At 41.4% G+C, this 19,603-nt stretch overlaps 1 protein-coding gene across 1 annotated transcript; it reads right to left on the minus strand.

Moving 5' to 3' along the window:
* Positions 1-6,438: 6,438 nt before the first annotated feature.
* Positions 6,439-18,426, minus strand: LOC144892099 (mucin-2-like). Its single transcript, XM_078777281.1, has 9 exons — positions 18,412-18,426; positions 14,523-14,674; positions 13,080-13,218; positions 12,203-12,313; positions 11,875-12,066; positions 7,915-8,154; positions 7,556-7,712; positions 7,105-7,230; positions 6,439-7,019 (listed from the first exon to the last, which is right to left on the minus strand). The coding sequence occupies exons 1-9, from the start codon at positions 18,424-18,426 to the stop codon at positions 6,868-6,870; spliced, it is 1,284 nt and encodes a 427-aa protein (XP_078633407.1). The 3' UTR covers positions 6,439-6,867.
* Between the last annotated feature and the right edge of the window lie 1,177 nt (positions 18,427-19,603).

Consider the following 19,603-nt stretch of genomic DNA (forward strand, 5'->3'; position numbering starts at 1 on the left):
GCAGTTGGTACTGCTGTTGTTGGAACAGGAGGTAAGGTTGAGATAACTGGAACAGTTGGAACAGTGACAACTGTGGTGGGTGGAGTTGCAGTTGGGACAGTTGGTGGAACAGTGACAACTGTGGTGGGTGGAAGTGCAGTTGGTACTGCTGTTGTTGGAACAGGAGGTAAGGTTGAGATAACTGGAACAGTTGGAACAGTGACAACTGTGGTGGGTGGAGTTGCAGTTGGGACAGTTGGTGGAACAGTGACAACTGTGGTGGGTGGAAGTGCAGTTGGTACTGCTGTTGTTGGAACAGGAGGTAAGGTTGAGATAACTGGAACAGTTGGAACAGTGACAACTGTGGTGGGTGGAGTTGCAGTTGGGACAGTTGGTGGAACAGTGACAACTGTGGTGGGTGGAAGTGCAGTTGGTGCTGCTGTTGTTGGAACAGGAGGTAAGGTTGAGATAACTGGAACAGTTGGAACAGTGACAACTGTGGTGGGTGGAGTTGCAGTTGGGACAGTTGGTCGAACAGTGACAACTGTGGTGGGTGGAAGTGCAGTTGGTACTGCTGTTGTTGGAACAGGAGGTAAGGTTGAGATAACTGGAACAGTTGGAACAGTGACAACTGTGGTGGGTGGAGTTGCAGTTGGGACAGTTGGTGGAACAGTGACAACTGTGGTGGGTGGAAGTGCAGTTGGTACTGCTGTTGTTGGAACAGGAGGTAAGGTTGAGATAACTGGAACAGTTGGAACAGTGACAACTGTGGTGGGTGGAGTTGCAGTTGGGACAGTTGGTGGAACAGTGACAACTGTGGTGGGTGGAAGTGCAGTTGGTACTGCTGTTGTTGGAACAGGAGGTAAGGTTGAGATAACTGGAACAGTTGGAACAGTGACAACTGTGGTGGGTGGAGTTGCAGTTGGGACAGTTGGTGGAACAGTGACAACTGTGGTGGGTGGAAGTGCAGTTGGTACTGCTGTTGTTGGAACAGGAGGTAAGGTTGAGATAACTGGAACAGTTGGAACAGTGACAACTGTGGTGGGTGGAGTTGCAGTTGGGACAGTTGGTGGAACAGTGACAACTGTGGTGGGTGGAAGTGCAGTTGGTACTGCTGTTGTTGGAACAGGAGGTAAGGTTGAGATAACTGGAACAGTTGGAACAGTGACAACTGTGGTGGGTGGAGTTGCAGTTGGGACAGTTGGTGGAACAGTGACAACTGTGGTGGGTGGAAGTGCAGTTGGTACTGCTGTTGTTGGAACAGGAGGTAAGGTTGAGATAACTGGAACAGTTGGAACAGTGACAACTGTGGTGGGTGGAGTTGCAGTTGGGACAGTTGGTGGAACAGTGACAACTGTGGTGGGTGGAAGTGCAGTTGGTACTGCTGTTGTTGGAACAGGAGGTAAGGTTGAGATAACTGGAACAGTTGGAACAGTGACAACTGTGGTGGGTGGAGTTGCAGTTGGGACAGTTGGTGGAACAGTGACAACTGTGGTGGGTGGAAGTGCAGTTGGTACTGCTGTTGTTGGAACAGGAGGTAAGGTTGAGATAACTGGAACAGTTGGAACAGTGACAACTGTGGTGGGTGGAGTTGCAGTTGGGACAGTTGGTGGAACAGTGACAACTGTGGTGGGTGGAAGTGCAGTTGGTACTGCTGTTGTTGGAACAGGAGGTAAGGTTGAGATAACTGGAACAGTTGGAACAGTGACAACTGTGGTGGGTGGAGTTGCAGTTGGGACAGTTGGTGGAACAGTGACAACTGTGGTGGGTGGAAGTGCAGTTGGGACCGTTGGTGGAAGAGTTGGTAAAGTTGTCGGCACTCCAGTCGGTGGTGGAGGTACTGTTGGTACTGCCGATGTTGGAACAGATACTGTTGTGCTGTATTTTGGTGTCACTTCTACAGTAAACATGGTTTCTGTCATAATTGTTATATAGGTAGTTGGTGGTGGAGTCGTAATTGGCGCCTTTGTTGTTATTGGAGTAAATGTTATTACTGGGGTAGGAGTTGGAATTGTTGTTGTGGAAACAGGAGGTATGACAGTTGTTGCTGGTAGAGTAGTTGTGGTGATGCAATCGACCGTCGTTTCAACATTTCCGTCAATGGTACATGTTGTGTTATATGTGCACAGATCCAGTTCATCCACTTCAACGGAAATTTCTGTTCCTGGACTGTAAATTTCCCCACCATAGCAACATCCATCTGTGAAAGAAAGGACCAAACATTAAATAATAATTTCACAACAAGGTTTGAGAAATTTATCGTATGTGCATGACGTTCATGTTCAACAATCATGTCAGAATACAAGAGAAACGTTGATGTCAAACTGGGTTTTAAACCTGTGTTGTCTGCATAATTATTATTTTTTTATGCTGTGTCAATCGCACATTATTGATATCGATGAATGGATATTTAGTCATGCAACATTTTCTTGGAAGATGCCGTGTTTACACCAGAGATCCTGCATGATTCCATCAGAGCTTTTCGAGCGATGGTGTCATTGCAAGAGGTTTAAACAAATGCGTATGTGACATATCTCAGAGTACAAGTCTTGTTTTATGAAGGGCTTTCATATGGAAGAGCTGTCACATGGAAGAGCTGTCACACACAGATCAAGGACAAAGCAGACATGCAGATAGAGATACCAGACAACACAGGGCTTGACTTTTAACACAAAGCAAACACAGCCATTGACCTTGAAGAAATAGTTTCCTGGAACACACTGAGTGTTGGTGCTGCCATCCCGAGGCTTCGCTTTTCTTTGCAGTCCGGGTATTTTAATGAGAACTATCTCTCTCCACTGTCCCTCTGCCCCTTACACCATGGTATGTCAATCCATGGTTTTGTCCATGCTCTATCCTCTAAATGTTGAGCATCAAGTGAGCAAGCAAAATGTACAATTTTTGTAATCTTTGGTATGACCCAGCCACGGTTGCAATCAAAATACCGACTTTCCAAACCCAGAACGGATGCTCTGACCACAACGTCACCGAGTGTGAATGCAGAGCAAATGCGTAGTTTAATTTGTAATAATGCTGTCCAGATTTTTAAAGTACAATTATTATTCATTTTGTTGTTGTTATTGATATCAAATTCAGTTAAAACATAAATCTCATCACCTGCTTTGGAGCACGTCAAGTTGCCATTTGTGCAATTGCTGCAACACAACAACATAATGTCATGTTAATCAATCAATCAATTTCAAGCTCAACAACCAAAGCACTTCCCAAAAACAGAGAAGTTAAGAAAGGTTAAAAAAAAACACAAAAATAATTTAAATGATTTTTTTAAACATCAAACAGAACAAGAGAATAAAAAGAGAAGATGAAAAAGGAAATTGATGACAGTATAAACAACGCAGCACGTTGGTAGATGTGGATTCTAGCAGGAATTTGAATGTAACTACTGTGGTTGAGAATGTTGTTCAGAGAACCATATGTAAGATGAACAAACATGACAACTCCGGAAAGAGGCAAGTTGAAGATGATCACAATGACAAATGTTTTTGGGCATTGAAACCTATTATTAATTTGTTTTTTAATCCAGAGCTAACAAGGATGTCAGGATAAATCAATGTACTTTTGCATAAATTAGAAGGACTTTAGGGGAAGAAGAGAACAAGACCGAAAGTCTAACAGCGGCGTAGCTGGGCTTGTAAAATATTATAAACCACAAACACATATGATTTGCTTTTTAAACAGTCGCTAATGCTGTTTATAACATTAAACAAAGACATTTGGAGGAATCCAGACATCCGGGAGGTAAGTTTTACTTACAGAACTGAGGGAAGATCTACTGTAATCTATATACCTCACAAGCGTTGGGTTAATAACATGCTATCAAAAATCCGAGGCGAATTCCTTACTTCCACGGTTGTTAGTACCGTACACCGCTTATCATCGATTCATGACCCACACACCGCTTCAATCCATTAACCTTGTATTCACGACATTGGGATTAAAGTGTTATGGTCATATTTGCTATATTATTATTATTATCACTATTACGAAAACGATACGACTGAAACAATACACGACTGTATTAAGAAACCTGGGCTTAATTTGTCTGAAGTGGTCCGAAGGGTAGGCATAAAGCCCAAGGCCTATACGTACCGTTTTGTTGCAAGAAATGTAACGCCGATGCTTTCGATATTTGATGATCATTTTAACAATCGGTTTATTTGTGTTTCACACTGAATGAAAAATGTAAAGGTCGAGCATGGCGATTGTGATACATGACAGGTTCGACGATATGTTTGGCTTGAACGAAATTGGAATCAAAATGGTGGTGCGTGGAGTCAGCCGCCATGCCGCCGTACCGCCATAATGCCATCAGACGTAACCACATCACCCTGTCATGTGAGCAGATCCTTAGCTCTGATAGATATACGTTTGAGGGGACACACATACATATATACAGACGGACAAACAGTGTTCTAGACGGCTTTGCCCAATGGGCCACGCCGTAAAAATTGACATCAGCACTGTATAGTTGTGCACTATGAGAGACTCGAGCCAGCATCATGAGTTGTGTGCTCAGAATGGAGTGCCAAACAGACAAAGGCAACACTAAAGCACTCATCTAAGAAATTCATACAGTGATCTGTAAAAGTATTTACCCCCTGACAATAACGCCACATTTAGATGAATTACAAATTAGGTAGAAATAATTTTCCCAAAAGAACATTTTTATTCATAACTGAATCAGATCAGACTCAATGATGTTGTAGTTCAATGAGGTTGCATGTCAGTAATACCAACAAAAAAAATGTACAAATCAAAATTCACTGGTTGCAAAAGTATTCAGCCCATTCGGCCAGTACTTGGTGAAAGCACCTTTTGCAGCAATTACTGCTATGAGTATCTTTGAGTCGGTCTGTACCAGGTTTTCTCAGTGAGATGGTGAAATCTTTTCCCATTCTTCACGTGAAAATTGCTCTCGTTCTGCCAAGTTCGATGGGGATTGTTGATGGACTCCAGTTTTCAAGTCTCGCCATAAATGTTCAATTGGGTTCAAATCAGGACTTTGACTGGGCCACTCAAGAACATTTATTTTCTTCTTATTCAACCACTCCAGTGTGGCTTCAGCTTTGTGCTTCGGATCATTGTTCTGTTGAAATGTGAATCTCCTACCCCGTTTCAGATTCATGGCTGACTCAAACAAGTTTTCATCAAGGATTATCCTGTACATTGCACCGTCCATTGTCCCTTGTACCTGGACAAGCTTGCCAGACCCTGCTGATGAAGAGCAGCCCCATAACATTATGCTGCCACTACCATGCTTCACAGAACTGGGTGATGTGCAGTGTTAGGCTTGCACCTTTGAAAAAAGCCCAAAAACATTTTTTGTCTCATCTGACCACAAACCGTTTCTCCACCTGCCTGCAGTATCATTAAGATTCTTTTTTCGCAAACTCCATACGAGCTTTCAGTGAAGAGAACGGGATATTGTTGATTGATGAACACTGACCCCCATCTCGGACATGGAGCCTTGCAGGTCTTTCAGTCATTGTTGGATTTACAGTGACATCCCGAAACGTTTCCTGCTTGCCCGACGAAGCCAACACCACTGTTGACGTACATTAATCAGTTTCCTGTTTTCCTGGCTGCTGTGTTTGGATGGGCGACCTCATCTGAGTATGTGGATCCTGATACTGAGTCTCGGTAGTATGATACGTCTTCCACTTCTTAATGATGGATGTCACCATACTCAAAAGGATAACAAGTGACTTTGGAATCGTCTTATAACCCTCTCTTAAATGGTGCTTCTCCATCACTTTACATCTGACTTCTTTGGAAAGCTAATTTGGTCTTTATGTTTGCCTTGTTTGTTGACCACGTGAGTTGCACCTTAAAACTCCTTGGATCGCAATTTTGTTTTGAATTTTTTTTATACCAAAATACCAAACGAGGTATTTTTTTTTGTTTGTTTAAAGTCTTGTGATTATGAATGAATGATCGTTTTAAGGCCATTTTTCCCCACTAGAATGGGGGTGAGCCTCGCAGGCCCCATGACAATCATGGTTCCCTGTTTGAGGCAATGCTTTTTTTATGGCCAGATGCCCTTCCTGACGCCAACCCTTAGTCGTCTCTTACAATGCACAGGGATACGGTGTACCTATTCTAAAACGGGATAAACACCGGGATCATTCATCCCAGCAAGCTCGTACTCAATTTGCCGACCTTGGAAGGATGACAGGCTGAATCAACCCCCCTGGCATTAATCGGCGATTGGCCGGGATTCAAACTCAGGATCCTAGGATCCCAAACCTGCGCCCTAACCGCGAAGTTAACACCAGGCTCATAAAGTCTTACGATTATGTTAGTATGATTCTACATGCTGTCCTGTCTTCTAGAAACCATTGAAATTGGTTTTAAATACCTTTAGTCAATGCAGTATACTGTTTATTCTGCCAGGTGAGCCCTCGGGGTATTGCCCCTATTTTTTTATATTGGCCTGTAAAATATATTGCACTTTAATCATCTCACGTAACATAAACTTGTTATTTAAACATAATTCCGAAGAGGAGCATAAGCTTTTATTTACTCCCGACTCCAAGCAGGAAGTTATACATTTTATCTAAAGAAGTTTACCTCCCTCCCCTTTGTACTCTGATTTAAACAGAAAACCTCAACTCCTCACTTTCTGATCCACAAATGCAGGCCAAACAATTGAACTTCTTGGTTTAAATCTTCTACAAATATTTGTAACTCCTCAATTATAATCAAGGTTGAATCTGCCCAATCACGTCCTCTTTTGAAGTAATTTGCAAGCACTTCTTTTCCAAACTAATGAGCTTGTAATTTCCCAAAAAAATAAAAGTACGACTGACATGCGATGTCACTATAGATAGAGCTGATTAAAATAAACCCACATAAAATTCAAGAGCGTTACCATTCACTACAGGTTTCTGGGAAGAAAACAAGAGTCCCTGGAAGGACCACTTTGTCTCCAATGTAGCAGCTACAGCTGGACAAAGGTACACAGGTCATGGAGTTTTCATCCAGGTATGGGGCAGAATCCGGACAGGTGGGGTAGCAACCTGTAAAATACAGCGGGATTATTTTTGTAATTGGGTTAAAATAAATAATACAAACAACGAGGAGTCTCAGTGCTCAGGTCTTTACCTTCAAGAAGTGGTGGCTGTTGGAACTTTGCTTTGTAAAGGTTATTGCAGGTTGAAGGCATCGTTCCGCATGGGTTGTAGTGCCAGACACACTGGTCCGGTTTATTGTAATAATCACAGAAAACAGCTGTGGTTGGAAGATAAAAATAACTCGGTGAGAAAAAGAGTAAAACAGTCAACGCCAACTCAGTTTTTAGTGCAGCATCACAGAGGAGGTTCAATAAGACCAAACAATAAGACTTTCGTCAAGGAATTTAAAGCTTATTGGTGACCAAAGGTACGGAGGAAATCCTGAAGGTCACCTGAGCATGTTAGTGTGGTACTTGACAATCCTGATGGTATATTATCTCCGAAATTCCGAAAAAATCTCAGGTTTATTAAAGATTATATGAAGCAAGTCATATCGGCTTTCCTCGATAAATACATTTGAGGCACAGAAAGTTCTAACTTACGGCACAGCTCAGGTGTCCTCCAGCGTAAGCAGACGCCAACTTCATTGCAGGCAGCGGCATACGCAGCAATGGCCGTGCACAGGCATTCACAGTCACCGCCCGAGTCACAAGCGCACGAGTCGCGCACACAGGCTTCATAGTAAGGTATGTGGTATACCTAGTTGTTGGATCGGAGTGTCAGGAGATGCAAGAGAGGAATTATATTCAAGGAAGAATAACCATTAAATAAAAATGGGAATTTTTCATGTGCACAATTTCCATACAATTCTGAAACTATATTATCAATCCTGCAATAATTTACATCCATCATTCTCATTTAATACAACTTTGGATCCCAACAATGGGGAAGCAAGCTGTACCTCCTTATGACAATCCTTGAAGGTGTCGCCCTGGATAATGCTGCACTTCCTCTCGGCCCAGACCTGTCGGTAGATATTTTTCGTGCAGGGGTCTCTTTCCTCTGTAATATCTGGACAATCGTCAAACATTTTCCAACTGTTTCCAAAGTCCAGGGCACTGGTAACCGGCATCCCAGCACGTGTGCTCAAGTCATCCAACACATCCCCATTGAAGTTGGCACAGAGGCCACAAACTTTGCCCTGTCAACAACAAAAGGAATTGTGTTTAAAAAAACACAAACATACATTTTGTGTCAAAAGCAAGATAATTGTTGTACTATCTGATTCGATGTACCATACTCTATGAAATAGAGCATTGGTTCTGCTGAAGCAGTTTCTCGGACTGGCTCTTTGCCGTCCCTCTTCTCTCAGTAGTTTACACAGGGATTTGGAATTTGGACATGGTGCCAGCGATGGCTTGCCTACTCTTCACGGAGAACAGTGTGGGATCTTTAACATCCATCAAAAACTATTGGCACATGGGTTGCCAGTTAAATATCCATCCAAGGGACGGCACACACAATGATGAATCACCCTGCCTGTGAAACACCGCGATGACAGTTTGTAGCTAGGTCAGGATTCAAACCCAAGCTATACAGCTTGGAGGTGAGTGTGCGTACATTTAGACCATCTTCTCAGCCCTGTTGTAATAAATGTATCAAAAACATGTGGAGCATGGCGAGCACTCCCATCCAATCTTTCATCATCTGATCATATACTTGCTTCATACATTTCATCTCTTCATATGCTTTTTAAAATGAGGTTTTCTGTTGTTGCCACTGTCGGACTGTGTGTAATATTCTGCCATTAACCACACCCATTTAGGTGTGATTGGCCCTCGGGCAATTGTGCCACCTGCGGCTCTGCCCCCACCAGGTTGATTGACAGGCGCTGTCCCGCTCACCACTCTTTTTCCCCTCCATTACAATGTGCAGTTATACAGTTAAACAAATTTTAATCCTGAGCTTAAACTAATTTTTAATTAGGCTGTCTGAAAACTAAAAGAAGAAGATGAAGAAGGGAAGAAAAAGAACAGGTACAGTTACATTCAAAGTACACTGCCGCCAGGACAAATAAATAAATATCCTCCAGCACGGTATTGCTGGGGCGGCTTTGGCATTGCTGGGGCACCTCATAGAGACCGTATTGGGAGGGAGAGGTGCACAACAATTGATTGATTAATTTCATAATTAAAAAACAAATAATGATCATACAATATTTTCTTCAACAATTAGCTAATAGCATACCTAAACCACCAGTACTTCATCAACTTTTTGAAAATTAATTGAAAAGTCATGAATCAGAATTTTTTTTTTGATTAATCAAGCAATAATTAATAGATTAATTGATTAATCAATAAATGAAAAATGTCCTCTATAGCCACATCACTTGGTCACTGTCATGTCCAAATATCACCTTCTGAGCTCAAAAGGTGCCTGAGATATTGCCCAGATGAGAAAGGAAATAAATAAGTACTTAATTAATCGATAATAATTAAGTGATTGATCAATTAATTGATTAATCAAAAAACACAAAAATACCGTTTTTGCCAAAGCACTTCCTCACTATTGTGCCAAAATTTCAGCTTCCGAGCCCAAGGGATGGCTGAGAAATTTCCCGGACAAACAAACAAACAAACAAGTACAGATACATTCAAAGTACACCGCCCCCATGCCAAATAATTAAAAATCCTACAGCGCAGCATTGCCGGGGCACCTCTGGTGCCCGGCAATACCGCAGTGCAGCTCATAGAGACTGCATTGGGAGGGAGAGGTGTACAATAATTGGTTGATTAATTGTATAATTAAAATCAATAAAAGATTATCACAAAATATTTTCTTAATCAATTGGCTAATAGCATGACTAAACCACTAATGCTTCATCCGAAGATGTATCTTTTAGAAATGTAATTAAATAAGTCATTAATAAAAAAATAATTAATTAATTGATTAATCAATAAATAATTAATTGATTAAATGATTAATCAATAAATCAAAAATATCCTTGATAGCCACAACACTTGGTCACTGTCATGTCCAAATATTAGCTTCCAAGCTCAAAAGGTGCCTGAGATATTGCCCAGATGAGAAAGAAAATAAATAAATGATTAATAATGAAAATAAATAAATAATAATCATTAAAAAATTAAATTATTAATCAATTCGGTCATAGAACACATAAACCTCCACCATTTCATCAGAATCTGTAACTTAAAAAAAAAAAAAAATTAGTCATCAATCGAATAATTAAATAATTAATCGATTAATTGATTAATTAATAAATCAAAAATATCCTTTGCAGCCAAATCACCTGGTCATTGGCATGCCCAAATATCAGCTTCCTAACTCAAAAGGTGCCTGAGTTGATGGTCAGAAGAGAAAGGAAATTTAATTAATTAAACAAGTACTTAATGAATTGCTAATAATTAAATAACTTCTCAATTAATTGATTAATCAAAAAACAAAAAATACTGTTTTTGACAAAGGACTTGCTCACTATTGTGCCGGAATTTCAGCTTCATAGCTCAAAGGATGGCTGAGATATCGGCCGGAAAACCAAACAAGAAAACAAGAAAACAAACAAACAAACAAACAACAAGAGTGAAAACTGAGTACTCCCTTTCAGCGTGCGTCACTGCCGAGCACCGAAGGGGGCTCGGCAATGACGTTTTGCAATGCCTGGAGATGGCATAGTAAAGGAGCAGTGTACAAAAGCAGAATTACAAACGGGCTATTTTGGGTCAGTCTGTTTTGTAGATCAGCGATGCTGTCCAAACGTTTAACGAGTGCTATTGGTCATGAAATCCTCCGCAGACGACTGATAAGTGCTTCTTTGGTTTATACGTTTGCATTTACGTCGATTTGCGTTGTATTAAAGCTATGAATGAATGAATGAATGATCGTTTAAAGGCCATTTTCCCCGCTAGAGTGGGGGTTAGTCTTGCGGGCCCCATGACAATCATGGTTGCCTGTTTGAGGCAATATTTTTATGGCCGGATGCCCTTCCTGGCACCAACCCTTAGTCGCCTCTTACGATGCGCAGGGATACGGTGTACCTATTCTAAACCGGGGTACACACCGGGATCATTCATCCCAGCAAGCTGGTACTCAATTTGCCGACCTCGGAAGGATGACAGGCTGAGTCAACCCCCCTGGTGTTAATTTAGCGATCGACCGGGATTCGAACCCAGGATCCTAGGATCCCAAGCCGGCACCCTAACCGCTAAGCCAACACCAGGCTCGTTGTTGTATTAAAGCTATGGAGTATATATAAACATACACACACACAAACACACCCACCTCCAACACAATAACATTAGGTTGCAACCGAGATGATGACTATTGACACAAAATGGGCAAATCCGCTCAGTTGCAGTCTGAAAAATACAGAACTGCCCACCTAATGCACAGTCAGCTGCTACACTGTTAGCCACAGCATCAGTCAGCCTACATGGTTTCAGAAGCCTTTTTTGGCAGGATTGTCAGCCCATCCATTGGGGGACGGAATCAATCCACAGAGCGTTTATGGATCCCTGGCTATCATCAGCGCATAAAAATGTTCTTCTTCAGTAATTTTACAGGGGATTATGATCGGTAGTCAACACTGAATGCACGAGTCAAATTTTATGACGACAGAGGCAAAATGCTATGAGGATGTTGACAAAGGTTCATGAGGACATATGAAAAATTTAATGAGTATATTATTAAGAATTAGTGCAGATATGTGCAGAAAAAGTGCAATGAATACTTTGTCAACGTTTAATGAGGATAATGGATACAGATCAATTGGCAAAATAAGGGTATATTGTGGAGAATGTAAAAATGGATACAAGTAAAGTTTTAAGGGAATCCAAATTCAATTTCCAAAAACTGAGAATAATTTGTACTGACCATTATGGAAGTGAAACATTTTGTTTCTTACCGACCATTCTTTGCTGAGCTTGATAAAGATGCTTGTGCGTCCATCCCACATAACCGTGATGCCCTCAGCCATCTCAAAAACTCGATACAAACCAACCGACTCAACAACCAGTTTATTGGGTCTCGGGGTTTTTCCTTCAAGCGGTATAATCTTGTACTTCCCATCTTTGAGCTGAACTTCAAGATTGTATTTCTGTTTGAATGACAATAACAATAACAACATTAACAAATGTCTAAAAATCCTTTTCTGGAGGTTATTAACTTGTTCAGCCTCTCCCATTTCCCATTTTGCTAATTTTAAAGCTATTATCATCTTGCTTTCCATGTACCTTCAGAAAGATCTTGACAGATCTTGAGCAGGTTGCACCTGTAGTTCCGCACTCCTCGTTTTCTGTGATGATCTGGAATGTCCCGTTTGTACGGCTCTCGCCACAGTAGTCCTGTTGAATATGTATGTTCGACACCCACAACTTGTCAGAGATTTTATTAAGGGATGTAAGGGTTAAACGTTCAGGACAACAGGTGACTGTGAAGGTCAGCAATGATCTACTTTGGTTGCTTGAACTTAGTCGCCTGTATGATTGATCAATTTCTCCAGTATAATTTGTGAAGATAATTCTCTTTATGTAATAGGGACTACCTTTCCCTCACACAAATATTGCATGAAATTCAATGGGAATTTTGTGGGGTTTTGGCAAAATGGAAAATCTTCCCCATGCGGAAATCCATCCATTGAAACCAATTCCATGAGGAAGCACATTACCCATGGATTTTCCCTGTGGGAGAGCATTTGTCCCATGGAATGACCATGAGCATATAATGGGACTTTTGGGTGGACATTTGTGCAAGTGTTATCTGACAAAATAAAAACATTCCCAGACTCTTGTTACTTGCCAACAAAATTACGAGGAATTGTCTCTCACATGACATCTTACTGATTTTACAAATTTGCTATTTGGGTTTGCCATAATAAGCTCATATTATGAAATTTTCAAGATACAGCAGAACCCCTACATTTGCGGGGGGTACGTTTCTGAAAACTACCGCGAATCCACAAACGTCGTGGTTTCACGGTACTGTATGTTCCTTCCAAAGCCACCAATGAAAACAACTTGAGATGAACCCAAAATGTTTTTTTTAAGTACTAGGTTAATATTGGATCTTTCAAGGTACATGCGCAATCAGGTGATTCATTTGCAAACATACCTGAACAACGGTATAGGCGCACTTCCCATCAAACAGGTAACGATGCTCATCAAATGTCACGTAGTGTCCATCACCATACATCTTGCAGACAGCTGGGCATTTTTCAGTCGTGCAGATCCATTTTGCCTCATTGCACACACTGCACATGAGTTTTAAAAGACAGGATCAGCCTTCACCTCATGCAATGACTCGGTGAATACAAATGGACAAAGGAAACATGGAAAGTTGTAACTTTCTCAATGTAATGAGCTATCAGCATTTGTTTTCTGAAATGCACTTGTGTACTGAAGATGCTTAAAATGTCTATTGAGATTAAGAGATATAAAGAGCTCATAACATATAATGCTATTGCAGTTATATCAATTTTCTTTTTACTTTCAAAATCAAAGATTTTTCAAGTATATTGGTTGGTCTTGTGCATTATTCTGTCTGTCTGGTTGTCTGTCAATCGCCTACAGGTCACAATTTAAAACCGCTCTTCAGGAAACTTCACCAGATGGTAGACTTGGTCGCCTGTATGATTGGTCCGGATGGGGGGATTGTGATTTTGTGAAAAATGTGATTTTGGTATCCACATGTATTATTAGCGGACAAAGATTTTTCAAGTATATTGGTTGGTCTTGTGCATTATTCTGTCTGTCTGGTTGTCTGTCAATCGCCTACAGGTCACAATTTTAAACCGCTCTTCAGGAAACTTCACCAGATGGTAGACTTGGTCTTAAGGAAGAAGCCCATTGATTTTGAAGTCAAAGGTCATCTTGAGGTCAAATTTCTAAAATTGTCATTTTTCATCCAATTTACTTGAAAATTGAACAGCATTTGCATATTGCCTCACTAAATTGGGAAACCAACTATTTTTGAAGTCAAAAGGGCAAAGGTCAACTCGAGGTCAAACTTCAAAAATTATCAACTTTAAATCTGAAAAATCGACACTTTTCATCCGATTAACTTGTACATTAAACAGCAATTACATAGTGCATCACTGAACTGAGAAAGCAACTATTTTGAGGTCAAAAGGTAAAAGTTCAACTCAAGGTCAAACTTCTAAAATCATCAATTTTTGTCTGAAAAATTGTCCATTTTCAACCTATTAACTTGGAGATTAAACAGCAATTTCATAGTGCATCAACGAATTGGAAAACTAAAAATGTTTGAGGTCAAAGGTCAACTCAAGGTCAAACTTCTAATATCCATTTTCATCTGAAAAATCATCAATTTGAAGCTGATTGACCCGAGCTTTGATCAAGTTCGTCAATTTTAATCTTAATGAAATGGACAATTTGATGTATCCATGTCAACTTTTTATTTTGGGGAGGGGGTAGATTTTGCAAGTATCGTGCTCTGCATGACATCTTCTTATTATTATATTTTATTGAATTGTTATTGAATTATTGTTCAACAGTGTTTTCATCAGTTTGTGTAAGAAAGACTGTAGGCACGTACCATTGGTTGCAATCTACTGTGATTGTATCTCCACCAGCATATGATATGCCATTACGTTCACAGGAGCAGTCCTTGACCAAAACGCAGTTTCCCACGTCATCAATAATCATTCCCGATGGGCAAACACAGCCCACAAGGCATTCGCTAGAAGCCTGCAGAGCACAATGAAAACGGGTTGGGGGGAAATATTGATGGGTTTAGCATGTGCCAGCTAACACGAGGTAAGACATTGTCATTTTTTGGACACATACTCAAGGCTCGTAGAAGAGCGAGTAAACTGAACGAATCAGGACATAAAAGAATGCAAAAGGAACAGTAAAGGTGCACACAACAGGAAAAGTGGCGACGGAGGGGATACATGAACAGCAGAGCAGAAGGCCGAGATATAGGGAGACCAGAACAAACAAAGGATGTGGGGAGAAATACAGGAGAGGATGCATGGGGTGGACAAGATCTGATGCATTGGGTGGACTACATGGATACAGAAGGAAACTCCATGGAGGGAAAACTGTAAATTTGAATGGAGGAGGAAATGGGGTGGGGTGAGTGGGAAGGGAGGGTTTGATGGTAGACCATGTGTGCCCTGCAGAAACCTGGGGGAGGACAAGGCATGGAAAGAGCAGAGGAGGAGGCAAAAGACAAAGAGAATGCATGCCACACAAATACATTGTCTCTGCCCTGCTTGCTGCTAACAGATCGTGCTACAATTGCTGGGTTGAGACTCGATCTGTGCCTTGCATCCTCGTCAAGTTTTGGGGTTCAATCTGTGTTTATTAGCGGCTTAGTTTGGTCACAAATAAACGATCCCATAACCCTATGGTGAGCCCATAATAAGGGCGAAATCTACATTGACATCTCTGCCTTTGTCTATTTGTGACCATAGAGCTTTCATCTCAGTCTGCAAAGATTTGAGTACCCTACGGATGCGACCTCGTTTGGAGGTGATGTGTTGGTGTAATTTATGCACATGATGTCAGCGTCATGTCATAGGGTCAGTGCGCTTCTTTGGCTCAATGTGTGTGTCTATATATATATATACACACACAAACATATACAGGCGTGGCCAAAAATATTGGCACACTTGCACTTTTTTCAAATAATACACCATTTCTTCCAGAAAATTGTTGAAATAAAAAACCTTTTGGTATCCACATTTGTATTTCTTTGGTTTGCAGTGGAACAAAACAAAAAAAAGTTGAAAAAATGACTAAATCTTAGCTTATTTCACACAGAAATCCTAAAATGGGTCGGACAATATAATTGGCACCTTTTAGAAGTTGTCAGACAGAATTAGATTTCAAGCAGGTGATTCTCTTTTACTTTGGAATTATTGAACTCGATCTTCAGGAAACATCCCTCACACAAATATTGCATGAAATGTACCTTGAAAGATCTCTCTTTGGAATTGAGTTTCTGGTGCCTGCATTATAAAAATCACTCATTCAACCAGTTTGAATAGAGAAAAGGAGTCATTCTTCTGTTTTGTGTCACTGTGTGTGCCGCAATGAGCTTGGAGAAAAACCAGAGAATTGTCTGAGGAGGTCAGACACAAGATTATAGCCAAGCATGGACAATCTCAAGGCTACAAGTCCATCTCCAGAGACCTTGATGTTCCTGTGCCCACCATACGCAATGTTATCAGGATGTTTAAGGCCCATGGCACTATAGCCAACCTCCCTGGACGTGGCCACAAGTGAAAGCTTGATCGAAGATTGCAGCGAAGGATTGTTGGAATGGTGGAGAAAACACCTCGATCAACTGCCAAACAGATTCAAGCTCACCTTCAGATACAAGGTACGACAGTTTCAACTCACACCATCCATCACCAACTCAATTAAAGGGGGTTCTGTGGTAGGAGACCCAGGAGGACCCCACTGCTGAGAGAGAGACATAAGAAAGCCTGACTGGAGTTTGCCATATAACTAACACACACACACACACACACACACACACACACACACACACACACACACACACACACACACACACACACACACACACACACACACACACACACACACACACACACACACACACACACAAACACACACACGATGCTGAGTCTGCTTGAGGGGGTCGGCACTCCTTCCCGTACCTCTGCTGGCCGTTGGGAAATTCACCCTCTTCCACCCCTGCTGTTGGAGTCGACTGGACTCATCCACCAGATGTGCAAAGACTTGATGTGATGTAACTGCCATTTAAACCGCATGGCTGCATCCCGTTACCCTGGTAAGGCGGGCTGACAGGTACTACACCATGCCCACAGGTGACCTGGGATTATGCAAGGCAGGGGCATCCATCTCCCTGAGGTATCAGAAGACACCCACATACGCCAAGACTGACCAGGTTGGCAGTATGATGACGGCGATCCCTTGATGGCCACAACTGTCTGCAGATGGTGCACAGTGATGCCGAAATTGGTGCCACCATTGACTTTCATGTGCACATTTATCCTCAATGTAGCGCTACCCAGGCTGACTTACAGGTGCTGTTTGATATCTGAGTGTCTTTCTCATAGTTTTAGCCGAAAGAGACCCACAATTCCCCCACAAGGCAATGGGGATCCATTACCGTGGACAAGGGTCCCATACCAGGTACTGTCAGACGGAGCCAGCTGAGCCTGGGACCCGTATAGGGCAGCGACGTCACTCCCTTACGTAGCTGAAAAACAGCTACCCTGCTAACCTACAGCATATATATATATATATATATATATATAATACAGTATACTGATATCATCATCAGGTAACTACTCAATACAGAAACTCAGTAGTTAGTTGCTTGGATCATCCTGGACAGGTCACCACTCTGATGCAGGATACTTTACTGAGTCTGTAGGGATTTGGAATTTGGCCAGGGTGCTGCCGATAGCTCACCTACTCTTCGCAAAGACACCATGGGGATCTTTTAACCCCCATTAACTGATGTTGATGGATGGGATGCCAAGTTTAACATCCATCCGATGGATGGCAACACACTTTGATGAATCACCCTGCCTGTAAAACACTACAAGATGACTAGGTTTATAGCTAGGCTGAGATTTGAATCCAGGCTAGACCTTTTAGAGGCAAGCATGCTCTCCTCCAGGTGCTAGACTATACTGCCAAGCTTAAGATGCCCAGGAATGCAGAAACGTGGCCATGGATTGCAAAGACAAAACCACCTACTGCTAAAAGCACTGTTACTTGCTCCCGGTTAATCTTAGTATCAGTCAGCTTGCATGGGCAATTTGACGCCTTTTTTGACATGGACATAAGAAATGAGCACACCCCTTTGTTCAGTCATCAAAGCACAAATGCATCAATGTGATTGATCCTACTCAAATTCACATTTTATTGCATGTTCTTATTTCCAATGCACATTGTTTATTGTGCTGTTCCACACAAGTCTGAAGGAAAAGCAAAGCTTACACAGGGAACTGCATATGTACGACAGGTCCTCTCACAAGTCTTCCTCAAGTCTCCGGGCTGTGTGCAGTTGACATACTCCTTGGGGGCTGTGCAGTTTGCTGCTCAGAAATATAGAAGTATTAATCTCTGCCGACAGTGATGGATCATTAGATTCGTTGTCGTGAAATAAATATACAGAAAAAATACTTTCATTGTCAAGCAAAGGTCAAACGTATCACCTGTGAGAAGTTAATTTATCTGTGTGTAAAATGACCTGTTTTAACAATAATTTGGTGCTCCCAACCTTGTGAAAGAAATTTGTTGTACTTGTTTATTATCCCCAAGCTCTTGTTTTTCCACTAAAAGCAGTATATTGACAAAAAATCTGGGAAGGTGGATTTTCCAGGATGGGGAGAACACGAATTCAATCAGAATATTTAATCAGAATATGTTCCGTCTTGATGCATAAAACATATGAAAATGGAAGATTTTGTACTTACGTTCTGCTTCACCATCGCAGTACAATATGCCAGCTTCACATAAGCTGTAAGAGAAACAGGGCTTAGATATTTGGTGATACTTCGGAAGAAAATAAAATAATTAAGACTGTTAATGAATGTTTCTTCATGGAAAGATAATTTATAACCATACAAAGGCCTGTAGATCATGTGATTTGCAAAGCATCATGGGTAATGTTAAAATGCCCTCTTGAACTTGTTTGTGTAAAACTAAATAAAATGCCCAAAGGAAAATGCAGAAGTTAGAGATTCCTAGTTGAGATGTCTTGTCCGCTGAACGGAGACCGCACCCTTGAACCATCAGGGCTCAGGTGTGCTTTAGCCTGCTTGAATGTAAATTCCCTTTTTTTAAGTGATTCTTCACCATTGGGAGAAAGGGCCAAAAACTAAACATAGCAGGATATCTCAATAAGTTGTGGACGGATTTGGATGAAACTTGGTGTGGAGGTTGTGCGTGTGACAAGGACTAATCGATTCATTTTGGCGAAGATCTGAATATGGATTCGGATATGAGAATTATTTAAGTATCAAGTGATTCTTCACCATTGAGTGATCGGGCTAAAACCGATACATAGCAGGATATCTCAATAAGTTGTGGACGGATTTGGACGGAACTTGGTGTGGAGGTTGGGTGTGTGACAAGGACTAACGGATTCAATTTGGGTGAAGATCTGAATATGGATTCGGATATGAGAATTATTTAATTATCAAGTGATTCTTCACCATTGAGTGATCGGGCTAAAACCGATACATAGCAGGATATCTCAATAAGTTGTGGACGGATTTGGACGGAACTTGGTGTGGAGGTTGGGTGTGTGACAAGGACTAACGGATTCAATTTGGGTGAAGATCTGAATATGGATTCGGATATGAGAATTATTTAATTATCAAGTGATTCTTCACCATTGAGTGATCGGGCTAAAACCGATACATAGCAGGATATCTCAATACGTTGTGGACGGATTTGGACGAAACTTGGTGTGGAGGTTGGGTGTGTGACAAGGACTAATCGATTCAATTTTGGTGAAGATCTGAATATGGATTCGGATATGAGAATTATTTAATTATCAAGTGATTCTTCACCATTGAGTGATCGGGCTAAAACCGATACATAGCAGGATATCTCAATACGTTGTGGACGGATTTGGACGAAACTTGGTGTGGAGGTTGGGTG

Source organism: Myxine glutinosa, chromosome 5 (assembly GCF_964187855.1).
Source record: "Myxine glutinosa chromosome 5, kmMyxGlut1.1, whole genome shotgun sequence".
Classification (NCBI taxonomy): domain Eukaryota; kingdom Metazoa; phylum Chordata; class Myxini; order Myxiniformes; family Myxinidae; genus Myxine; species Myxine glutinosa.